Consider the following 25,959-nt stretch of genomic DNA (forward strand, 5'->3'; position numbering starts at 1 on the left):
ATCTTTTCCGTCACGCACTGACAAATGTAGGGCAATATCGCAGGCTAAAAAAAGACTTCAGCTATGTTCACACGCCGAGTGACCAAACAGTAGTTGCCACACTCTGCCGAGTTCATTATTATATTTATTAATGTCTTTGTGTAAAATAAAAAGGTGGAGGAAGTGATACGAGTGAAACTATGGTGGCCGAGAGGTGCAAACCAGCACTGCAAAATATGAAACACTTTTACAAAGCTTGAGAAAAATTTACATTTCAGAAAACAAATTAACAAGACGTGAAACACTTTTACAAGCGGCGAAACAAATTTACAAGTGGCGAAACACTTTTACAATTCCCGAAAAACTTTTACAAAGATCAACCATCAACCGGAAAGGGAATGCACCAACTCCGGGGTTGAACAGGAAGTGATAACGGGAGCGGCCAATACGAGTTGTTGTTGTCGTTGATGGAGTTCTTGGTGACCCAAGATGGACAGCGATCGAGTGGTGTTTTGTGGCAAACACGTGAGCCGCATTAAACTTAAACTTAAAGTCTGCAGTTCCAGCTGCAGCAGAGGTTGTGTTACACTGCTCACTGAGGCAGTCAGTGTACTTTAAAATCTTCATCATTACAGTCTCTCACCTGATGTCAAACATACTGCTCATGTTCTGTGTCCTCACTCAGTTAATCGTGAATAAATATCCATAAATAATACAATAGAAACAAAAAAAAGAAACTTAATACTCCAAAACTTGGCGAAGAATTGTCATGGTTTTAAGTTTTCTTTAGTAATGCAGTGGTAGTTATTCTTACACCAATGGGTACATTGCTAACAGGAACTATTATAGGCAATTTGGCATCATTTAGATTACGCCTCATTTCAAGGAAAGTACTGGCTAAAGAAATTGGCCTACAGCAAACTCACTGATATGTCCTTAGTGCATTATGTGAACTACAGTTTCAAAACCTGGGGCTTTATTATGTCCAAATAAAACTAACGTCTTCGAAGAAAGAGCAGAGGGCAGCAGTCGTTTTAATTTTAGCCCCATGAACTGGCTCATATTTGTCTTCTTCAGTATGACATGATGTCGGGCAGGTGATTCAAATTTAGAGGGATCACATGACGTAGTTGACCAGTAAACCTGGCACACATTCAGACTGTGACTTATGTTATCAATGCTGTCTCAGTTCAGGGTGAGGGTGAGCCAGCGTAAGCAGGACAAACTGAAGTTAATAAACATGATTAAGCCGTCAATAAAACTTTTTTTTTTTATTTATACCAGATTAGATCATTCATAGCGAGGAAAGGTCACCGTATGTGCAGCAGATGTGAAACTGCAAGAAAGCTATTATTATTTTGCTAGTAGCATTTTGCTAGTAGCATTTTGCTGTCAGCATTGTCGGCATTGCTAATACACTCACAAATCAACCAGTGAAACTACACCTCTCATTTTTACATTTTAGTTTGTTCATGGATTTGAATAGTAGGACACAGTGTGTTTATTTCTGTAGGCAAATCCAAGCTAGCTGTTCTAGCTAAGCTATTCTAATCATGTACTGGCTTTAGCTTCATGTCCCACTGATTTAGCATAGCTTCCCTGAAACAGCCTCATTAGAGACATGATAAATGACACCCACAATAGGCGCCTACAACTCAAACATTATGACACTCGTGTGTGTGCTAATGCTAGTTGTGTCTAATGCAGCCTCAAGCAACATTAGAGATCTGATATCATCACTACTTTTGTACTAAACTTGTCTTTAGCATCAGTTGTTGATCACGCAGGTCTCCCCAGAGCCACAAAAGGCTTTTTACAATAATTTCCACATATGCTGTTATTCTACCTAAGACATGTAAACATAATTTTATGTTGTAATCATTTATGTTATATTATCTGTACTGTTCAGTTGTGTATTTTTATAATTATTTGAGTTTTTTTCTGTTAGCAGCAGCAGAACAACTTCAAGAAAAAGTCTTTGCCGCCTGTGAAGTTTGTAGAGGGGGAAGTTGTTTGGGCAAAGTTCAACCGAAGACCATGGTGGCCCTGTGAAGTGATTGTTGACCCGATACATGGAGTGTATCACAGAGTGAAAGGTGGGCCTTTTTTTTTTTTTTTTTTTTTACAGCTGTTTCAGATAATAATTTATGGCATTTCCTTTCAAATGTCACAGAGGAATGCCTAGTTTTATTATTTCCATCTACTACAATGTGCCGTTATTGCTGCCATTCCATGTTTTATACTAGCAGTTTCTATATATTTATAAGGTAAGAACAGAGGCTGTGGAAATACCTGAAATGTTGTAGTTGGTACCAATATCTTTGAAGTACAATTCCTGATCTCAAGAATGATCTAACAACAGTTTGAACAGCAATGTCAGCAGAATAAGCTATCCCTACTTTAGCCTAAACAAGCTAACGTAGCATGAGCTATTTTTACGTTAGCCTACGCAAGCTACCATAGCATGAGCTTTTGCTGTGTTAGCTTAAACAAGCTAGTGTGGCATGCACAATACGCTACATTAGCTTGTTAGCCTACATTAGCCTAAACAAGCTAACGTGAGGGTTAGTGAACATTGTTACAACAGATGCAGCTGTTGTGATTCACAAAGCTTGTGATATGAAATTAATTTGAATTTAGTGTACAGATCTTTGTGCTTGTTTTTGGGATGCCTTGATAAGTTGGATGTTTACTTGGCCGTGTAACTGACATGTTTTCTGTCATGGTTTGTTTAGTTTCTTGGGTTTTCTGCATATTGTATTTTGTTAAGTTCTTGGTTTTTTCAGAGTCATGGTTAGGGTTTAGTTTTTCTGTTCCGTTTCCTGTTTTATTTTTTTAAGTTCTGGATTTCCTGTTTGTGTTACTTCCGTGTTTTCCTTTTGATTAGATCACTGGTTTCACCTTGTGTTGTTTCTTGATTTGCTTCACCTGTATCTCGTCACCCCTCTGTTCCTCGTGTGTATATATAGCCCTGCCTTCCCCTTTGTTAGCCAAGTGTTCCAGGTCATAGTTTTTTCATGTCTTGTTCTTGCCACAGATTTTCATGCCAGGTCATAGTTTTGATAGTGTTTTGATTTTTGTTTTTGGAAATCCTGCCACGTCAGCAGCGTCCTTAGTTTTTGTCAGTTTGATCTTTTTGTATTAAAAACCATTTTTTGCCTACTCCTGCCTTGAGTACTGCATTTGGCTCCTAATCTCCATTCCCCGGTCCCCATCCTTCGTGACAGTAATGATAAGTCATGTTCAGAAGTCTGACACCAATATGTGCATTTGATTGTAATTTTGTATGAAGTTCAGCGTTCTCATATTTTAAAGCTCCCTTTGCTTAGTTGGTGCCTTTGTGTACTTGTTGTGAGGGATAATATAGGATGATATAGTTTTAATTTAAGTCTAATGTCTTGTTGTTGTTGTCTCAGAGCCCAGTGACCGGCCCTGTCGCCTCTACCATGTCAAGACCTTTGGGGAGCCTGTGGAGCTGGTCTGGGTGGAGGAAAAATCGGCTCACACTTTCCATGGAGGCTTTGAATTTGAACAGCTCCTCCTACTGCGCCGGAGGGGGAAGCAAAGGGAGCAGAACCACAAATACACTGTAATTATTATCCTTTGAATAAAACATGATACTTGCATGTCGTAGTGAAAAGTTGGTCTAAATTATGGCTCTTGGGTGAGTGATCACCTTGTTAAACAATAAAAGAAAATGTGGTGGCATTGATGTTTTTTTTCAGGAATAATACATTCTTCCTGTAAACTGTATAAAAAATATTGAGAGCTCTTTGTCTTAACTTTTCTACAGATTGCGAAGCGTTTCCAGGACTCTTGGAAGTCTAGTGTTGCAGAAGCAGAATCTGTTCTCGCAGAGAGACCAAAAATGGCTTCCACCATTTCTTCGTCCATTGGTGATGCCTTCCAGGACAGTTCCACACTGGAGAGAGAAGACAAGGCTCATCCAACATTTCCTCTCTCCAGTTCCCCGGTCTCCAGCCTTCCGGAAACAACGCACATAACTAATGGATCCATTTCATCTCCAGTAACCTCACTCCAAATGACATCTCCAACAAAGCCAAGCACTTTAAAGAAATCTTCCGGCAAGAAGAAACAGAGTAAACCATCAAAGGACACGAGTAGTAAAAACTACTCTAAAAAGACACTCACTGACTGCCCTGACCAATCAGACAGAGACAATGGAGAGTGCCCATACTCCGACCTTGACTCTGTCCCTAAGATTTTGTGTCCTAAAGCACTTGAACGTCAGCATAAGTTAGTTCCAACTCAGTTATCTGTTACAGTTGTCAAGGAGGTGAAGAAGCAGCCTGAGATTCAGAGTGGTCTTTGGTTTAGCAAATCAGGCAAAGACAGGCGACCAAAAACAACCAGCCCAATGCCGGACCGCACTCTCTTTAGTAAGTTGCCCTGCAAGAAGAAGAACTCATCCGTTATTAGTAAAAAAACGCTGGTTCCTTGTGTCTCGTCCTATTCCAGCATTGGGGCTAGTGACCAATCAGGGTTGTCGGACAAGCATAAGCCTCTTGAAACCAATCTAGCACCTGAACAATCAGGACATTTGAAGTGTAAAAACACTCCAGCTGCTAATAGTATTTTTGGTACGACTGGCAGTCCTACTGACCAGAAGTCCTTGGTCTCAATTGATAGTGAAAACTCAAAGAGTAGGCAGACAGTTGGTAATTCAGCTGACAGTTTTACTGGCCCGTTAGGTAGTTCAGATGTTAAAAAGGCTTTAGAGCCCAACATAAACGTCAGCTTAAGTGACCAGCCCAGGTTTTTAGAAAGTGTAAAGTGTGTCAGTCGACTTGAACACTCTGAGAAAAAGTCCACTAGAAAGGTTCAAATAACTGACGATGTTTCGGACCAAGAAAAAGAAAGCAACCAGACTTCACTGTCCAGTTTACAAACGAAATCAGCTAAGTCATTACCAGGCATAGAAAAGCAAACAAGTCTGGTCTCTAAGTGCAGGATTCCCTTTGTGAAATTAGTACGCAAGGACATAAAGGATAAGAGGTTTCTAAACTCCAGTGTTTCTCCCACTGACAAAGGAGTCACGAGGAAAGAGAAAACAACAGATACTAATGTGACTAAAATATCCTCCAAACAATCACACTGGATTGAAGACAAGGCAGCAGACAGTTCAGAATCCACAAAGTTCTCAGTTAAGAAGTTAAAAGCGAGCGGTGGTTCTGGTTTGCTTCATCTCTCAACAGAGTCATCACATGGGAATGAAACTGTCACCTCCAATGTGTCCGCTGATGAGTTATGTAGCACAGAAGCCGAAAGGATACCAGTTTCAAATGAAAGCCCCAGCAATGTGACTTCCTCAACCTCAAACCAGTCAGACAAGTCAGAAGGTGAGGAGGCTTCTCCTTCTCTTGTAATAAGCAAGTCCTTTGAACATTCAGACAGTTCAGAGCCACTCCTGACAAGTACAACTTCTAGCACTTCTGTTCTGCCATCTCACCAGCATGAGAGCTCAGAATGTAGCAATGCTATTGTGCACGAAGGCCTGTCACCTGAAATATCCAAGAAGGCTGTGCACAAATCAAAGCAGGTTCAAGAAGAAGTCCTACACGAGCAGCCTGCCCACCTTCCTGCCAGCAATCGGCTGATGACTAGAGCGCTGAAGGCCATGCAGGAGAAACGTGAAAAAGCCCAAAAGAAGACTAAGCATAAACAACTCTTGAATCCTTTTAGAAAAGCTGAGGACCTCGCTGAGGCCAAGCTGGACTTATGCACTAAGATAAAATCTTTGAAATCTCGATATAATGACAATGGTGAGTTCAATCAGGACACTTTTTCTAGCTGTAGTACCTCCCCTTTGATTTTTTCTGACTCAAATGACTTTGATGTCAAAAGTGAAGATGAAGACCTCTCAATATCTTCAACTCCGCCAATGGACTTCATACCTCTCACTTCTAGAGTAAAGGCAAAGAAGGAGGATCATTCCTCTGACATATGTTCCTTATCTTCACCTCCTTCACCATTTTCCTTTATGAATGCGTTTAAAAATGTAGATGAGGTCTCCTTTCAGTCACTGACAAATGAGAGTGGTAAACCAGTCTCTTTCAAGCCGGACACGAACTACAAGTTCAGCACTTTTCTCATGATGCTGAAGGACTTGCACGACACTAGAGAGCGAGATGGGGCGCCCTTAGAACTGGATATTGGGCCTCCGAGTGCACATGTTAAGGAGGAGCCCTTAGTGATGCCAGGTGAGGCTACACCCGCGGGACAAGATCAAAGAAACGAATATGGTCTTAGCACTTCAAATTCAAGTCCGGATAAATCTGTAGTCACACACACTGAAGACGGCACCATCCAGATAGCCAAGAGATCCTATAACAGAAGGAGCAACTCCACCGGGGGTAAAAGGAAACCCAACCGCAAAGTGCCTTGTCGTCCTGGCAGGTCTGGACCTGGCTACCCAGGACTGGAGTCCCCTTCAGGAATGACATCCTTGCTCACTATGGACTCTTCATCAAGAGTGGAATTCCCTTCGAGAGTATTGGGTAGCAGCTGGGAGAGGCAGGCCGGAGGTGGGGAAGGGCTGGTTGGCGCAGTCGAGGAGGAGGAGGAGAGATGGAGTAAGGTAAAGGAGAATCTGCAGATCATGGTGCCTTTGGAGCAGAACGAGTGTGACACTACGCTTTGTGGGGACCAACCGAACGGCCTTGTTGCACACTGCACTAACACAAGTTTGACGCACAACACTGGAGGAGGTGACAAGGCTCCAACAGGTGAGGAACTGAAGCACAATCTGAACCCACAGTTCTGCACAAACATGTACAAAATAGTCATCCAGGTTGTGGTTTATCCAAAGAACAAGCTAAAACAAGGGACTTGTAGACTTTCTTGAAGACGTTTCATCCAAGTCTTCAGTTCAGTAAGATTGGTGGGGAGTTGGGGTTTAAACAGCTATATCTATGGGTGTTTCACACTTGAAACTCACATGACTAGTGTTTGTTAACAACCAGATACTATAATTGGAGGAATCTGATTTGACCCTGTCATGCTTCCTCAATGAAAGATACTCTAGCAACCTATTGTCGATTCTAATCTCAAGGTGTGAATGTGGGTGAAAGCTCTTTCGGACAGATGTTAAGATGGCTGATCTACAGTGCTCGATATTCAAGCACTACCGCAATATATGTATTTTTAAATGCAGTGTGAGTCAAGCTAGATTTATGCCTCTGAGTCGGACCAATGCAGAATCTATTCCATAGCAAGCTACGACAGTGACCTGAGCGTTTGGGCATTTGTTTTGAGTTGAAGTCAACAATTAAGACTGAAATCACTGCAGCGCCGGAAAGAGAGAAAACATCTGAGTATATGGTGTGTATGAAGGTGTTTGTCTATGGAGCAAGATATGTCTCAATATTATTAGTATATGCAAACACCGCAATCTGCGCGTATCATAGAATTTGCAAACGCAAAGTCAAGATTCGTGACTTGTAAATTGGTATTCGCACAAAGGTGTAATCATTTATTCAAATGTTTGGAAACTTGCAAATTAAATCATACCAATTTGTGCAAATATATCACTTCTCGCATGTACATCTGTCTTGAAATTTCATTTGCGACTCTTACGTTCCGTGTCTAAAGTGTTGAATCTGCGTTTGCAGATCATCCAACGCGCACATTCATCCCTGCTTCTGCTTGCGTAAGTTTGAGACATTCCTTTCGCATTTTTCCGATCCGATCCATACGCGAAGGTCTTTACCCATGCAAGTCAACCCCCCCAAAAAAACAAAAATATTCCAGTAGGTGGCAGTGTTGATCCTGCTTTACCGATGCACATTCGTTCCCCACTCTATGAAGTGCTGATGGCTGCCCGTGCACTGAGGTGAGACAGACAACAAAGACGTGGTGAGTAAAATAGTTTTATGTTTACGATATCGTTTGTTTTTGAGACAATGCGTTAGCAGTTGGCATAAAAAGACAATTTCTGTCTAGAGTCTAGCCTGAATGTTAACAAGGGGCGCTAACATTTAGCTATGTGGCTAACGATTAGTGTTAGCCTAAAATGCGCCTCAGGAAAGGATGGACTGCACTGTTTTGCTTTTAAACTTGCTTATTCATTTTGACTAAATCATATAGACGAACCTAAGAAGTAGATGTAGGGGAAACACTTGAGATCTGACACCAGAATATTGTCATCAGGATCAGTTTTAATAGAATTATAGTAGCCATATTACCTAATGACACAAAAATTTTCATTTGCAATCATTTGTGCGTGTATGTTTCAGCTGCTGTAAGGCGTAACCGCCTAAAGTCTGGGGCCACAGACCAGGAAATCGACAATAAGATAGTTTGGTTCTACATCGGTCGGCTCCATTCTTATGACCACGATATCTCAGAAATACTAGGTGTTCAAGGGTCAAAGGCCAAGGTCCTTGTGACCACAGTAAACATGTTTTTGACCAAGAATTCATATGATAGTTATGACAAAACAAATTACACCAATGTCTGATTGGATAAAATGCAATGTTTTATATCCAAAAGTTAAAGGTCAACTTCACTGCGGGATCATAATGTTAAATTAAATTCTTAATAGTCTTTACTACATACAATGTATTATATAAGTCTTAACAAATATGAATTTAAGTCCAGAAGGCGGTGCGAGAGTGGAGGGTGGAGCATACCATCTGCGGAGACCTGGAGTCAATACACAACGAGTGGTGCTGGACCAAGGCCAAGAAGATAGCCAGAACAACAGCCTCCTCGCTCTGTTGAGATCAAGTGTTTCCGCTCCTTGAAGACAAACACAGAAGGAATGAGGAGGGGCTTCTCCCTGCAGGCCATTCGGACCTAGATCTCAGATTTGACAATGTGTTTTGAATTTGGACAGATGACTATTTTATGAATGTTGAATTACCTTGGCCTGCAGGCAATGTTTGTGTCGTTATGTTGCATTTGGCTTCACCAAAATTATCATTTGCAACTTGCTAGCAGGCTAGTCGACTTAGCTTACTTAAAATATTAGTTTTTCTGAAAGCTATGTATCTCTGGATTTAGCATGAGACTCTGTTTTAAGCTAGCAGGGACAGAAACCTTCATTTATTTCAATATTACAATGATCTGATCTGTTTTCACCAATTTCCATTGATTCTCATGCAAGACCTATGCTATCAGTCATACCCCCATAGCAAAACTGGTCTGGCCCAGTGATGGGTCACACAACCCACTTGCACTTGGCTCACATGCATGAATAAATTGCGGCCCTTATGTGGCCCACATCTGGCATCCAACATGTGTGCCACATAAGGCCCACAACTCAGCCAAACTGCAACCAGAGCTGGCACTAATCTGGCCCCAAGGTGGGCAAAACCATTTTCAGAAGTGGTTCCTGATGTCAGCCTTAACTCAACCTTAACTCAGCCACTTAATTTATGTGCCATATTTGATCCAGATTATTTATATAAATATATATAGTAGTATTATAACTGTTTACTTAGTAACAGTTTCACTGCCAACTTCATTCACTTTCGTCTATTTAGGTTTTCTTTTATTATGTGAGAAAGAGAGAGAAACGTTTTTTTTAAATTTTTCCTCAATGTTGTGAACGTATTGAGAAATTGACAATAAAGAAATCTTGAAAAAGCAAATGTTTATTTTTTTTTTAGTCATGTCAACGCAGTACACTCACCTGCACATTTAACAAACATTTAACAAATTTAAAAACTGTACATTTATGATTCTACACATGTCCATAAACTGGATAAATTGGATTCTCCCCACTCTCAGCACGAGTTGATATGGTGCTGTCCATACTTTCTCTTCATCCTCTTCAGTCTGCCACCATCTCTACCTGGAGAGAGATGTAACCATCTTTTGATGGTCGAGTCTATTTCCTGGTCTGTGGCCCCAGATGTTAGACAGTTACGCCTTACAGCAGCTGAAACATACACGCACAAAGCACAAATGATTGGAAATTAACATTTTTGTGTCATTAGGTAATATGGCTACTATAATTCTATTAAAACTGATCCTGGTGACAATATTCTGGTGTCAGATCTCAAGTGTTTGTCTCAAAAACAAACGTTCAGCCATCAGCACTTCATAGAGTGGGGAATGAATGTACATCAGTAAAGCAGGATCAACACCGCCACCTACTGGAATATTTTTTTTTTTGGGGGGGGGGTTAAGACCTTCGCGTACGGATCGGATCGGAAAAATGCGAAAGGAATGTCTCAAAATTACGCAAGCGGAAGCAGGGATGAATGTGCGCGTTGGATGATCCCCAAACGCAGATTCAATACATCACACACAGAACGTAAGAGTCGCAAATGAAATTTCAAGACAGATGTACATGCGAGAAGTGATATATTTGTACAAATTGGTATGATTTAATTTGCAAGTTTCCAAACATTTGAATAAATGATTACACCTTTGTGCAGATACCAATTTACAAGTCACGAATCTTGACTTTGCGTTTGCAAATTCTATCATACGCGCGGATTGCGGTGTTTGCATATACGAATAATATTGAGACATATCTCACTCGCTCCATATTTGTTGGCCACTGATGTGACGTGATGACCAATCATAGTTGTCTGAATCACTGCAACCTGTTATTAGATTTCTAGGAAGGTTCACGTCAGGCTACGGGGTAAATAACTACGCCATAGGTTTGACATACCCCAACGCCGATGCATAAATCTAGCTTGACTCTTTCCAAGAATATTCTCTCCTTCCACTGGACAGTAAACATCTTTACATCAACCAGAAATCATTGAAAAATACACTTATTATAACTACCGAACGTCTTCGATAATCATCACATTTTATTGTTGTCCTATATAATACAATAATACAATAACAATCCATTATACATCTATAAGTATAATGTGAAAAGGAGTTACTAATAGTTATTTCAGCGTACATATAATCAGCCACTTTGCCAAGATGTGAAAGAAAACAGGACACGGGAGAGTTGTGGTTTGATAGAAATCCCTAGAGTAAACCACCACACTTGATGCTTTTACTCTTCTTTGCAAAACAAATGGTTTAATCAGTCAAGCTTTAAATGTCGCTTCCTTATGCCGAGCTACCTTCTAGATTAAACTTTAGGCACATTACACCTAACTAGTCACTCATATGGCAAGGACAAACACAGACCAAAGGGCAAATAAGCCCTTAAAATTTAATTTGTGTGTTTAAATCTGACTTAAAGGGCGCATTCAGAATAAGAACAAAAGTAGTAGTAGAAAAAGTAGTTCATTTAATGTAATTAAATAACATTGATTTAATGCATTTAGCTAAAATTGGATTTTATTTGTTCTATATGACACGAATACTCCTACATACTGTATATGGACATGGAAAATCTCTGTTTCTGAATGACTATTTTGTATATACTATTATTTATATCCTGTGTCTTTGTCAGCACATAAACGTATTAGAAAACCGAGCAAGAGGCTGATTGAATGGACGGAAGAATACGACCAGATTTTCCCCACGAGGAAGAAAACCAAAAAGCCTCTCCAGTCGATTGGAAAGGTAAAAATCCTACAAAGTAAGCTCTGTTGTGACTTCATAACTACAAGTTGTCATATGTGCTTAAAAAACAAACTAAAAAAAAAACACGTATGTTAGCCAGTATGACTTTAAGCAGCCACAATCTCACGCAGTTTGTTTTCTCAGGCCACTCAACCCATTACCTCCATGTCTGAATCCTCGGGGTCAGACAAGAACGCACTCGACCACCCATCCTTGAGCTTGCTTCCTGAAATACAGACGCCGCCTCCTGAGGAAATTGCTGTGACGGCGCCCTCTGAACTACAAATTCCCAGCGCTGAAAACACATCTTCCCAGGAGGCACCGGTGCTTTCCATCGACACGTTAACCCCTCCCCCTGAGGCCGAACAGTCGCCGGCAGAAGGCCTCGTTAAAGACGACGGTAAAGAAGCAGCCTTTTAATTTATCTGCAATCACTTAAAATGTCTGCCGATGTAAAGTCTTCTTGGTAAATGTCCATACACGTCATGGCCAAAAGTATGTGGTCCCCGGAAGAAAGTTAGGACACACACACACACACACACACACACATACCACTATTAAATGAATAATTCAAAGGACATTAATATCCTGCTAATGAAAGCTAGAATGGAAGTTAATGTTTCCCTGGATTTGTGTTTTTTTCTTTTTTTCCTTCAGGCCATCTGAGTCGGAGTTTAAAACCAGACGAGACAAGATCACATGACTCAAAAGCTCGTAACTTTTTGGTCAAATCTCTGAGAAGTGGGTGAAAACATACATCCTTTTAAAAAGTTTCACCCTCTCGAAACTCAAGAAAAAAAAATGTTTTTGTACAAACACATGTGCTGCAGTTTCCACCGGGAGAGCAGCAACAACAAATTAGAAACTCTGAAAACGTCAAAATCGTGTTGATAGAGATTTGACATTTGTTTTCAGGCTTTCCAAACATTATGCGGGTTTTCAAAACTTAGTTCCAGACTTGCTGAAGTTGTTTTCTGCAACAAGTCAATGTAAACAGGCCTAGAAGCAGAACACACGTCCAGAGGTTTGCGGTAAAAAGTGGTATTTATTTTAATCCTGAGAGGCAGGCTAAGGTGAAGGCAGGTAGGAGGTGGAGTGGTGCTGAGCTGGGGCTGGAGATCTGGCTGTTGATGTGACCGGTAATGATCCATGAACACAAAGAGGGACAGGTTACAAAAAGTATAAGATACGAAGACAAAATCTAAATCTTAAGCAGCTGCGATCAGGGAGTTAATGTACAGACGAGGAGTGGATGAAAGGCCAGGCTAAATATACTGCAGGCTTCGATTTATGTATAGGGTTCAGGTGTGCAGGGTGATTGAAGAGCAGGAGATGATTGGATTGCCACGCCAAGAGACTCACCGAGGGGGAGAAATTTCACATAAGAAACACGGATACTAGGCTTTTTAGACACAGAGCCATGACAGTTTTGCACAGTTTTAAACCGTACAAAACATCTTTTTGCATTTTTTTTAATCCCATTGAAGCAGTTTTCTAAAATATTCTGTGCCATAGTATTAAAATTTATCTTCCCTGGAAGTACGGGACCAGACAGGGCTGTGTAAATGATGTGCTATTCATCATACACTCTCTTGCCAATTTATTAGGTACGCTCGTGAACGATGAAGACGTTGTAATATAACAGTCCTGCAGTAAATCTTCACTGTTATAATGCAACAGAAAGGTGGTAATTCAACAGTTTGATTCAACCTTTGGGAGGATGTAGTTTGTGGTTCTCGTGAATTAAAAGTGTTTCTGTTATTAAGCCTAGCCCGCTGACTACAATGAAAATAATAGAAACGTGTATGTATGAGTGCACCACAATACAATTCAATAGTACTAGAAACCACAGCCTCCAAAATGACAACACAGCTCTGTCAGTTATTTTAAACTAATGCTGAAAACCATAACCTTCATGAAGATCATATTTAGAGCAGGACGGTTATATCAGACTGAATTCAGTTTCACTAGTATGAGTGTGTAGAAGGCTGCTCAACTTTATTTCATACATGCCAAACTCAGAACTGATTTCGGTCTCTCTCTCAGATTATTATCCACCGTGCTGGACAGCTGAGAAATTAAAAACATCTCAGTGTTAAGAGTAAATACCACAAGAGCAGAAATGTATGGATAAAATTTATCTAAAAGTTATTTGGTACAAGAATGTACTCCTTATTTTTTTAAATATAGTTAAAGCCTTGGAAGCATTTAGTTTGTTGGACAGAAAAGGTTTAAAAGTTAAACTATTGCTGCTGTTGTTGATGATGTATTGTTGTCTTACAACAGTTTACATAGTCTGAATCATGAGGCTTTGAAATGATGTATAATTTGATTCAGAGCGGTCTGATGCCATTCGACATATACCACAAAGCGTAAACCAAAACAAGCCTTGTGTGTTGAAAAAAAAAACGCTGCCGAAGCCTTTTTTTGTTTCACGCTAACCCGATTGTGACGTTCGATTTTCTCACAGGAAGCGCTCCTCTGCTGGAGAAGAAGCGGAAGAGGAAACCCACTCAGAAGATCCTGGAGTACTGCCTGGAGGCCGAGGCATCGACGGGACCCAAGAAGAAGGTAAACACGGAGTCTGTAAAGCTCATAATCCAATGATTTTGGCCCACGCTGTGCTGTTGAGTGGATGACACCAAGGCACCAAGGGTGTTGCAGAGAAGAGTGTGGAAGATGTTGTGGCGTATTTAACTGTCTGTGAGCTAAAGGTTAACCCCTTCCACCCAATGAACCCAGTACCAGGTTTGGCAGTTGTGTTATGTAACTAAATGGCAGTAAGTAGGTCATACAATGTTTTGATAATGTCTCTAGGAGACAAGGCCTTAAACCTATAAAAACTACTGTCCAAGTGTGTTTTATTCACTAATTTACACATTTAATTTTAAAAATAAAAGTACCGTAAAACACTGCCATGTTGGATGTCATTTAAAAACTAGAGAAGCTGCCCTTTCCGTAGATACAAAGCATCACGTAGCTGGAGCTAACTAGCTAGCCTCAGCTAACAGAGAAAACACGCAGCCAATCTTTGAATTTCCCAGTCAGTATGTCAGAATTTCCTCAGTTCATCAAATCCAAAAAAAAAAAATTGACAACAAATTCAGTTTTATTACATTCTGTTGGCCCTTTTGAGCTTATCAACACAAATTTCCAACTGTGCACCACATGGTGACTTGCCTGACAGAATCTTTCTAAGATTGTCTAAAGTTACAGTGATTTCAGGAAACGGCTCCTAAACTTAAGAACGTCAATACGATGGGTTTACATCGTCTGTTTTCTGGTGTCATGCCGTCTGTGAGCAGTTGTGTCCTTTTTCTAGTATGTCATGGATCGTTGGCATCAGTCGGACCCCTCTCGGTGTTTAATCTGCGGCAGAACGGGCCGGTCGGAGAGATCGCTTATTGGCAGCTTAGAAAGATCTGTAGAAGTGAAGAGAAACAAAAGTGACGGAAGTAAATGAAGTTCAAATGACAACATGATCATCTAGAATAAATAACCTGTAGGCCAGCTGATCAGCATGATTCAGGAGAAGCCAGCTCTGTAGAATAGTTAATTGCTTTTCCTGTTTCCCCTTTTGAATGACAACACTGATTACTGCCACCTGCTGGTATGAAGAGTTATTTCCTCTCAGGTGCTGATTGGATGTACCAGTATGCTGTAGTCTTTGTGGTGTGTCTAACTGCAACTTTTTTGGGTTTTGGACACGGAGACGGTAGCTCATTGCTTCACAATGAACTGGATCATTTTCTTTTGAACTGTCCAAACAGAGAAACAGTTTTGTTCTTTCTTGGGAAGATTTTCTGTCAGTTTAACGTGGATACTCTCTGATAATGTTTCTCTTTGTCACAGGTCAAAACACTGAAGAACAATCCTGCTCCTCCATCCGGTCAGTGAATCAAATTACAACAGTTAATGTATTTTGTCAGTGCGACATTTTCAATTGAGACCAACCTTGAAAAAGCAGCTGAATTTACAGAAAAGGATATTTAATGAACAGCATTCCTACTTTATGAGGTTTACATCTAAAAAATTATAATTTAAAATTACTTTAAATTATTTACATATCCCATTAAAGCTTTTAAATTGTCCTCCGGGTTCGAACACAGTTTTCTTTTTCCCAGATTCAACACCACCAGCTGTAAAATCAAAGAGTAAACCACCTGCAGCCTCCACCTCCACACCGACTCCAGAGACTTCCTCCTATACACCGTCCATTCAGACCGATCCGAGCTCTCCTGAACCCTCCACTCCACCACCAGCTCCACCCAAACCCAACCAGGTGGAGGCAGCGCCAGCAGACATCAGTCCTCTTCAGCCAGACGACAGTACGGCTCAGGAGGTCAAAAAGGACGACTCAGAAGTCAGCCATCTTCCTTTTGTTTTTTATATACACACAATCCTTCTTCTACAATTTATAACTTGTTATTATACAGCTGCTTGTTTTTTGTCTTCTAAAGGGCGAAGCATCCAGCCTGGACCACAGTTTCTCCTCCATGAAGGACGAGTTATCTCTGTGTGATGACGCACTTTTACCAGCGAGGAAGATAATAGGCGACCGAGGAGGACCAGCATCCATGAAGGAGAACATCTGTCAGGTAAGCTTCCTGTTTTAATTTAGCTGTGACTAAAGAGTTTGTAGTTAAGAGACTGAACAGGTTTGTTTGGGCTTGCTAATTAGTTGAATCCTCGCGAGAACCTCCAGACTCTTGTGTTGGCCAGCGAGCATGTAATTAATACGTAATCAGTTGTTATCTGGTGTCACTCTTTGATGGATTAATAAGGAAAGGGTGTTCTGTCACTAGGTGCTCGAGTAACAACGAAACACTTGTGAGAAAATACCTCTTAGTGGAAGAGTCTGCTTTAAATTCAAGCGATGTTTTATTGCAGGTCCTCTATTAGAGCGTTCAACTAAAGGGACTGGATAAATGAGCTTTGTTGCGTTGCACTAGTATAATAGAGGCCTAATAATGAATGAACGGAGCAAAACCTATTGAAGAAACAAGTGACATTGTACAGCGCTTGGACTCTAGATACCGGTGGTGGTAGTGGAGCTGATGGCAGATGGAGACTTGTCGGTTGAGACGACCAGGATAGATATGACAGAAGTTCAGTAAATTTAAAGACAAAGAGAATGGAAGCTTCATATAAGTTAGAGAGTTGTCCGTAGCCCACATCCGTTATGTAGTGAACTGTGGTTCATCCCATTCGTCAAAGTGAGGCTACAGTTCAAGGGATACGGGCGCCGCCATCTTGGGAGTTTGGAGCCAGAGTCTGAGCAGTACTGTCCGAGAGCCATGTACATACTTCCATTAGACTCTACCGCGTTCTACTATACCTCCACCAGTAACAAAGAAATGTTATATTATACACTACGGTTCTATTTTTTTTTTTTTTAAAGCAGACTTTGTAAATGCTAACTTCCAAATGATGACTTTTTACCCCTCAAGCTTGTGTTTGAGTGCTATTTTAGCTTGCTATTTTATTTACTGACAATCTCACAAGTTTAATTTGTAGAAAAAAAAACTGTTCAAGTTCCCTAATGTCCTTGAGGTCGTTTAGCACAGTTTACTGCACAGTTTACTGCACAATTTTCAAGTTTCAAATGGACAAACACATATTTTGACGTTCCTGCTCTCAATACAAATCCCAGAAAGGAGTGCGCAGGAGTGTTCGGCACAGCTTCAAGGAGCGATTGTCAACCATCTTTGAAAAAAATATATATATTTGACGTGTATTTTAGTGTTTTAGTTCAACCAAAGTCCCATTCACTAACATGGAGGGGGTGGAGCGTATGACCTATACTGCAGCCAGCCACCAGGTCGAGCTCCATGTCCTGGCGTCCAGTTTTTTTACATTCTATGTGTGTAATGTGTAACATGATCAATTTGGACAGTTTTTTGTTTTGTTTTGTTTTGTTTTTTTATGTCCTGCATATGTTTTGTTTACCGTATCTCCTGTCTTCCATCCTCAGTAAGGTTAGCTGAGGAGATTCAGTCGCCATTGTTGAAAGTGGAAACAAAAATTAACCTGACTGGCAAAAAATACCCAGCGCCGACTAGCATTTGGGTGACATTTTTACAGAGCGAGCCAGACTGACGAGCGCACAAGTATAAATGGCTCGCACCGACGTAGGCTACGTACGGTTACGCGTCTATGTCCCGCAGAGGCATAAACTCCGAGATTTAGTTCAGTTGTCTCCGGGATGCAGCTCCAGAAGTGTCGCTTGGTTTTGCCTTTTTACTAAATCTCTGCCACTCTCGAGAACCTTTTTGAAGGCTGTGAATTTGTTGAAGTTTGGATTTAGAAATATAATCCTGCTCACTACTGGCCCTCATCTAAGAATATATAATGTGATGTCGAAAACAGGTCGAAACTGTGTTGACAAAGCGTGTTTTGGTGCAACTAACGCCCACTCAAACAGTGTGCAGTAAAGAGAGACGACTAGCAGCCTTATATAGAAAGTAGTTTGTTGTGTATTTCAACATGTTTCCTTTAAATTTCATTTCTAGAAAATCCTGCCCTCGTTTCTTCTTTCTGTTCATCAAACACCTTCCACACCTCTGTGGGAAAGCTCATTTCCTACACTTCCTTTTTGTCTCAGGTGTGTGAGAAGACGGGGGAGCTGCTGCTCTGTGAGGGTCAGTGTTGTGGAGCTTTCCACCTTCCCTGCATCTCTCTGGCCGAGGCCCCGAAAGGGAAGTTTGTCTGTCCTGAATGCAAATCAGGTGCGTCTGTCTTTAAGCTTGAAGGATACAAGCTCCTTGTTTGATTATGGACTAAAGCATTGTAATACATTGATTTTGTGCATAATTTTCAGATAAATAAGAATATAAACATTGGCATTTTATTATATTGTACCTTTGAACTGATTAACAGGCAATTGCAGTTTTATTTTCCTGTTCATGCCCCATGTTCTGCTTGTTAGATAAATACAAACGTATTATTTCCTCTTATTTTGTTTATATCCTACCGTTTAATTTAAGTTGTTCCCATAGTGGTAAATTCGTCGAGCGTCTGAAATAAATAAATTGATTTGGAGGGTCAAACTTCTGCTTTCTTCAGGCATCCACACCTGCTTTGTGTGTAAGAAGCGCAGCGAAGATGTGCGACGGTGCATGATTCCCGTGTGCGGGAAGTTTTACCACGGGGAGTGCATCGCCACCTTCGCCCCGACGGCGCCCGTGAACCGAGGCTTCCGCTGCTCGATCCACGTCTGCCTCACCTGCTTCATCGCCAATCCCAACAGCTCGACCATCTCCAAAGGTAAGGAGATAAAGAGACGCGTAGATGACACCGTGTCTCCTCTTTCTGACATCTGCTCTCTTGTGCGCGTTGCTGCAGGTCGTCTGGTTCGATGCGTTCGCTGCCCGGTGGCCTATCATGCTACAGACCTGTGCATGGCGGCGGGCAGCGTAGTGCTCTCCAACAACAGCATCGTCTGCCCGAACCATTTCACCCCTCGCCGCGGCGTCAAGAACCACGAACACGTCAACGTCAGCTGGTGCTTTGTCTGCACCGAAGGTACCAGATTATTCACACTTCTTTTAGCTACGTTTTGGTCTCCACCAACTACAATGGCTACAGTGTTAAGCTAACATGCACATACACAAAGTGTGTGAGTGATTTGTGCACTCTGAATGGCTCTTGTTTTCCTCCAGGGGGCAGTCTGCTCTGCTGTGAGTCCTGTCCTGCTGCGTTTCACCGGGAGTGTCTGAACATCGAGATGCCCAAAGGCAGCTGGTACTGCAATGACTGCAAGGCCGGGAAGAAACCTCGCTACAAGGATATCCTCTGGGTGAAGGTCGGACGCTACAGGTCAGTGATGTTTAAGCAAAAAATTTACAAAATTAGCATATATATGTAGTTTTTTTAATTATCGCACTGTCTCATAACGATGTGTGGTAGAAGCGGACACTTCCGTTGTTTTGTCCCTTATGATTTTTCTTGCTCTTTAAAGGTGGTGGCCCGCAGAAGTCAGCCATCCCAAAACCATCCCAGAGAACATCCAGCGGATGCGGCACGATGTCGGAGAGTTCCCCGTTCACTTCTTTGGCTCCAACGACTACCTGTGGACCTACCAGGCCAGGGTCTTCCCGTACATGGATGTCGATGCCAACAGCAAAGAAAAGATGGGCAAAGGTGTCGATGCGACCTACAGGAAAGGTGAAAGTCGATTTTAATCAATTTGTATGTAGCTGTGCGGTGACTTAATATAGTGGCTGACTGCTGACGTGTCTCCTCAGCTTTGGAGGAGGCGGCCGTGCGATTTCGTGAGCTGCAGGCGGAGAAGGAGCTTCGGCAGCTTCAAGAAGACAGGAAGAACGACAGGAAGCCGCCGCCATACAAACATATTAAGGTCAGGGACGAGTCTTGCTTGAGGAATGCTTTAACCTTTTGAGTCTCAAACCTTAGAAACAGCTTTAGCTTTCAAGACAGTAGAGATCACTGATCTGAAACCGAAACCCAAGTCTGGAATAAAAGCCCTGATTTACTCCTTTCTGACTCGTTCAGGTGAATCGACCAATAGGAAAGGTTCAGATCTTTACCGCCGACCTTTCGGAGATCCCCCGATGTAACTGCAAGGCGACAGATGAGAGTCCATGTGGAATGGACTCTGAGTGCATCAACCGCATGCTGCTGTACGAATGCCACCCACAGGTACCAAACACCTCCATCACACTCACGCTGTTACAGATCCTTTAAAGGCTTGTAAATGCTGCATTATATTACTTCAACTATATATTAGTATCATTAGTCAAAACTAACACAAAATGCAGTTTTTAAATGAAGGTTTTTACTATTAAGGGAAAACAAAATCCAAACCTACATGGCCCTGTGTGAAAAAGTGATTCCCCCCTAAACCTAATAACTGGTTGGGCCACCCTCAGCAGCAACAACTGCAATCAAGCATTTGCGATAACTTGACTTGTAATGAGTCTTTTACAGCGCTGTGGATGAATTGTGGCCCACTCATCTTTGCAGAATTGTTGTAATTCAGTCAAATTGGAGGGTTTTTCGAGCATGAACCACCCTTTTAACGTCACGCCACAGCATCACAATAGGATTCAGGTCAGGACTTCGACTAGGCCACTCCAAAGTCTTCATTTTCTTTTTTCCATCAGCCATTCAAAGGTGGATATGCTGGTGTGTTTTGGATCATTGTTCTGCTGCAGAAGTTCGCTTCAGCTTGAGGTTACGGGCAGATGGCCGGACATTCTCCTTCAGGATTTTTTGGTAGACAGTAGTCTAGCTTTTAAGGATCTTTTGGTCTACTTCACTTTGTCAGGCAGGTCCTGTTGAAGTGATTTCCTGATTGAGAACAGGTGTGGCAGTAATCAGGCCTGGGTGTGGCTAGAGAAATTGAACTCAGGTGTGATAAACCACAGTTTTGTTTTAACAGTGGGGCAAACACTTTTTCAGGGCCATGTAGGTTTGGATTTTTTTACCCTTAATAATAAAAACTGCATTTTGTGTTTACTTGTATTATCTTTGCCTTATATTTGAATTTGTTTTATGATCTGAGAAATTTAGGTGTGACAAACATGCAAAAAAATAAGAAATCTGGAAGGGGGCAAACACCTTTTCACACCAGATAGATAGATACGTAGATAGATACGTAGATAGATGCGTAGATAGATAGATAGATACGTAGATAGATAGATAGATACGTAGATAGATAGATACGTAGATAGATAGATACGTAGATAGATAGATAGATACGTAGATAGATAGATAGATAGATAGATACGTAGATAGATAGATACGTAGATAGATAGATAGATACGTAGATAGATAGATACGTAGATAGATAGGTAGGTAGGTAGGTAGACACGTAGATAGATAGATACGTAGAGAGATAGATAGATACGTAGATAGATAGATACGTAGATAGATAGATAGGTAGGTAGGTAGACACGTAGATAGATAGATAGATACGTAGAGAGATAGATAGATAGATATGTGGATACGTAGATAGATACGTAGATATGTGGATACGTAGATAGATACGTAGATAGATATGTGGATACGTAGATACGTAGATAGATATGTGGATACATAGATAGATACGTAGATAGATATGTGGATACGTAGATACATAGATAGATACGCAGATAGGTAGGTAGATACGTAGAGAGATAGATAGATACGTAGATAGATAGATAGGTAGGTAGGTAGGTAGGTAGGTAGGTAGATACGTAGAGAGATAGATACGTAGATACGTAGATAGATACATAGATACGTGGATATGTAGATACATACGTAGGTAAATACGTAGATATGTAGATAGATGTTAATAATTGCATTAAAAACTTGAAAACCATCCCTTTAAGGTGCATTTATAACAGATAATTAACTATTGGTAATCATGCGATTCAATATTTGAAACGACTGACTGACCTAATTTTCATATGGTCTTATATTAAAATTAAAATAAGCTTCTTTGGAGAGCACAGGTGTCTTTTACCTCTATGGAACTGACTGAAGGTAAAAAAAAAAATAAAAAATGACTCTGATCTTGCAGGTTTGCCCGGCAGGCGAGCGTTGCCTCAACCAGGCGTTCACCAAGCGTCAGTACAGCCAGGTGGAGATCTTCAGGACGTTGTCTCGAGGCTGGGGTCTCCGCTGTGTCCATGACATCAAGAAGGTATCTGAGTCCTGATACCGGTGCTCGTACCTTCCTGCTGAGGTTGTGTTTAAACGATGAGTGTTTTTGCTGTCAGGGTCACTTTGTGAGCGAATACGTCGGGGAGGTGATTGACGAGGAGGAGTGCAGGTCGAGGATCAGACACGCTCAGGAGCACGACATCTGTAACTTCTACATGTTAACTCTGGACAAGGTACGGCTGTTCGTGGGCTGTTCGTGTTAACTTTGTGCCAGTATGTACGTTAAAACGTAGGTGGTAAATCTCTTAAATCTCTGTATGTCCACTACCCGCTCAAATGCAGAAGCCTTGTTTTAGAATCTGTCCCTCTGCTAGATTTTTAACCGAAGTGTGTGTTGGTTAGGACCGGATCATCGACGCTGGGCCGAAGGGGAACGAGGCTCGCTTCATGAACCACTGCTGTCAGCCAAACTGTGAGACGCAGAAGTGGACGGTGAGCGGAGACACCCGGGTCGGACTGTTCGCTCTCGTCGACATCAGTGCAGGTACGATGCGTCTTTTAAATAAAAAATGCTTATTATGTGTGGCATAATGTTAAAAACACATTTGAATTTAAAGGAAGAGTGTGCATTATTTACTTTACATGCTGGTTTGCATGCTAAAATAAGTTTTGGATGTCGTGCAACAGCTGATCAGTTTGATATGCTTTCTAAAAATCTGCATCCTTGTTCGTCGCTTTTGAAAGCAGTTTTTATTTTGACCACCTCAAGCTGCGAGTTAGATAATCTGCAAGTCCCTCTGAGTGGTTCATGTTTATCCATTCAGGCACAGAGCTCACCTTCAACTACAACCTGGAGTGTTTGGGGAACGGGAAGACGGTTTGTAAATGCGGAGCACCAAACTGCAGCGGCTTCTTGGGCGTCAGGCCAAAGGTGAGGGGGATGACACAGAAAAGCAGTGATACTTCTCAGCTGTATACACTGTGAAATAGCTGACAATTCTTTGACGATGAACCGCGCTCGCTTCTCTCCGAACCAGAACAACCCTCCGTCGGACGACAAAGGCCGCAAGCTGAAGAGGAGGGGCCACGGTAAGAAGAAGAAGAAGGTGGTGTTGACCAAAGAAAGAGAGGACGAGTGTTTCAGCTGCGGAGATGGAGGACAGATGGTTTCTTGCAAGAGACCCGGATGTCCAAAAGTTTACCACGCCGACTGCCTCAACCTCACCAAGAGACCTGCAGGTCAGTGGTTTGTGTTGATGTCACAGTAAAGCTAATTAGTGTGCATGTGGCTGGTTTAATACAAGGCACTGCTTAAATTTTCTATATATTTTGTATAAAAAACATCAGTACAGTACTGTAGACTGTTTGCTTGGCGGGATGTCTTCCAGAAATTAAATTCCTTAACGTTTGTTGTCACGTTTGCTACTCTCGTTGACCTTCTTCTCTGTGCTTATATTTGTTGTAGGACGTTGGGAATGTCCTTGGCATCAGTGCGACGTCTGCGGTAAGGAGGCGGCGTCCTTCTGCGAGATGTGCCCCAGTTCGTACTGCGCCCAACACCGCGACGGCCTGCTCTTCATCTCCAAACTGGACGGCAAGCTGTCCTGCAGCGAACACGACCCCTGTGGACCTGATCCGCTGGAACCAGGGGAGATCCGGGAGTACACGCCTGAACCCAGAGCACTGACCTCGGGGCTGGGCATGGCCGTGATCCCCTCTGCTGCAAAAAACACTAACAGCAGCGTGACCCCCATGCCCAGGAGGGTCCAGGAGAGCAGCGGTGGTGGCAGCACCGGTGGCGTGCGTACTTCGGAATCATTTCCTGCATTTTCCCTCCCGGTACCCATCACTATTCCTGTCGCTGCTCCTGCCGCCTCGCCTCCCCACAGTAGCTCCGACGCTCCCAGCAGCCCCCACGTGTTCGACCTCCCGCACTACTCACCCATCTCCTCGTACGAGGAGGAGAGGGATGTCCTAGATGAGGACGAAGATGAGCTGCTGGCAGATGAGTTAGTGGAAGAGGGTGATGAAGGGAGGCAGAAATCTCAAGAGGAAGATGGAGAGGCAGAGGAGGAGGTGGGGCTGGAATACTTGGATCTCGAGGAGGACGAGGAGGATGATGACGACGACGACGACGATGACGACGATGAGGAGGAGGAGGAGGAGGAGGAGGAGGAAGAAGAAGAGGAGGAGGAGGAGGAGGAGGAGGAGGAGGAGGAGGAGTGATGCACAGTTGACTATTATTTACAGAGACAACAGAGTCACTACAGAAATGTCCCTTTGTATTCAATCATCAGTCGGATGAATGGAGGGATTTTTAGGACAAACATTAATTTAAAATAAAAACATAAATAAATTGTGAAGTTTATAAATAAAGGAATAAATCATCAGTACTGTATAAATTTAAATATATTTACTGACACATACTCAACAGTTTCACAGTTTATTTATGCTTGCATCGTGTGGTTTTGTCCTGGTAGTCGCTTCCCGACCTCGTTGCACACTAGCGGCGAGTGTAACTTCATACGGGAGACAAAGAAAACTATTTAGGGATATAAAACACAAGACTTGTAAACTTCACTTCGGTATATTTGTTTTCTCACAGGTTCACCTGCAGGTTCTCTCCACTGTGTTATTTCAGGTGTCATACATGTCCTTCGAAAGCTGTGGTTGTAAAGGCGAGTCGAACTCTTCAACAAATGACTCAACGGGTTCTGGTCATGATGTGAGCTGGATCTGAATTAAATCACAAGTATGTTTACGTCTGTGCAGTTTGTGGGTGGCTGTGATCACAAAAGTACCAGAAACAACTGTTGTAATTGTCCATAATTGAAGCAATTGGAGTCCTCTGTATCGTTTATAAGTTTGGTTTTGCTGTCAGACCTTCAACAAGCCTCTCTATTCGACTCGTCGTGTGGTCAATGGACTGGAGTAATTTGGATTTTTACTGGACACAATGTGCTGGCGTCACCTTGTCCAGAGTCTGGAGCTTCCACAAAATCCAGTCTCCCCTCCGTTTTTTCAGTTCTTCTTGATGCCTCACATTGTTAGTCGGTGCTTCGAGATCAGACCATGCAACAGGATCGGCTGCCTGGAGTAGCATCAATCATGTGTAACTGCTTAAAAACCACGCAGTCCAATGGAATTGATAATTTTCGTCCTTTTTTTTTTCTAAATCGGATATAGATTGGGACACTATTACTTCACAGGAAGCATGGAGATGACAATTTCATGCCAAAAAATAAAGGGATTAAGAGTTAAAGGCAAAGATGCAAAGGAAGTATTTATACCGTTAAGTGGACAATCTCTAAGGTTGTTTTGCAGCTTGTTGGACTGACTCTCCTGAAACAGTGGACAACACCTTTCCTTTGACTGTGTCCGGTGCAGAGGTAGCACTTAGTTGGCTCCAGTGTGTATTCTCTGTAGTCATTATTTATATGCTGTTCTGTGACGCACAAATGATGGAGGAAGGAGAAGAAATGAGGCGTCGGCGCTCCCTCTCCTCGACGTCGACTCTCCATCGAGAGGAAACAAAAAGTCTCTGATTGGAAACGAGACGGACTTCTGCCATGACGCTTGCACTTCAGTTACGTGTTCTTGCCACTCGTTTCGCTCTGTCTTCAAGCTTGATATTGTCTGTGTGTAATCTGCCAATGCCTTAGAGTGTGTTTCTTTGGAGATATTTTTAAGGAGTGGTTTGGCGCCCGTGAGAGCCAAGTTTCCCTTCTAATGCCTTTTTACAGTTGCCCAAGTAATGTTTCATTCCGGTGTAATTATGACCTGTTAGATCTCAACCATTGACCTGCTATATAAATATATAAGAAGAAGTTATGAAATAATCACCTTGTACTGGCATCTTTTTCT

The 25,959-nt window shown here is 42.0% G+C and overlaps 1 protein-coding gene across 1 annotated transcript; it reads left to right on the forward strand.

Annotated features, from left to right (window-relative positions):
- Positions 1 to 468: 468 nt before the first annotated feature.
- On the forward strand, positions 469 to 24,321 carry nsd1b (nuclear receptor binding SET domain protein 1b; the record flags this gene model as incomplete). The annotated part of the gene is made up of 24 exons (XM_084564336.1): positions 469 to 504; positions 1,928 to 2,075; positions 3,396 to 3,568; positions 3,773 to 6,725; positions 11,375 to 11,487; positions 11,632 to 11,887; positions 12,145 to 12,228; positions 13,958 to 14,058; positions 15,340 to 15,376; positions 15,612 to 15,850; positions 15,948 to 16,085; positions 18,092 to 18,215; positions 18,553 to 18,753; positions 18,832 to 19,011; positions 19,149 to 19,305; positions 19,448 to 19,653; positions 19,734 to 19,846; positions 20,002 to 20,148; positions 22,013 to 22,135; positions 22,212 to 22,328; positions 22,498 to 22,639; positions 22,920 to 23,026; positions 23,133 to 23,334; positions 23,561 to 24,321. 24 exons carry the CDS (start codon positions 469 to 471, stop codon positions 24,319 to 24,321), a joined length of 6,858 nt encoding a protein of 2,285 aa, XP_084420462.1.
- Between the last annotated feature and the right edge of the window lie 1,638 nt (positions 24,322 to 25,959).

The sequence above is a fragment of the Chelon labrosus genome, assembly GCF_963514085.1.
Source record: "Chelon labrosus genome assembly, chromosome: 17".
NCBI lineage: Eukaryota > Metazoa > Chordata > Actinopteri > Mugiliformes > Mugilidae > Chelon > Chelon labrosus.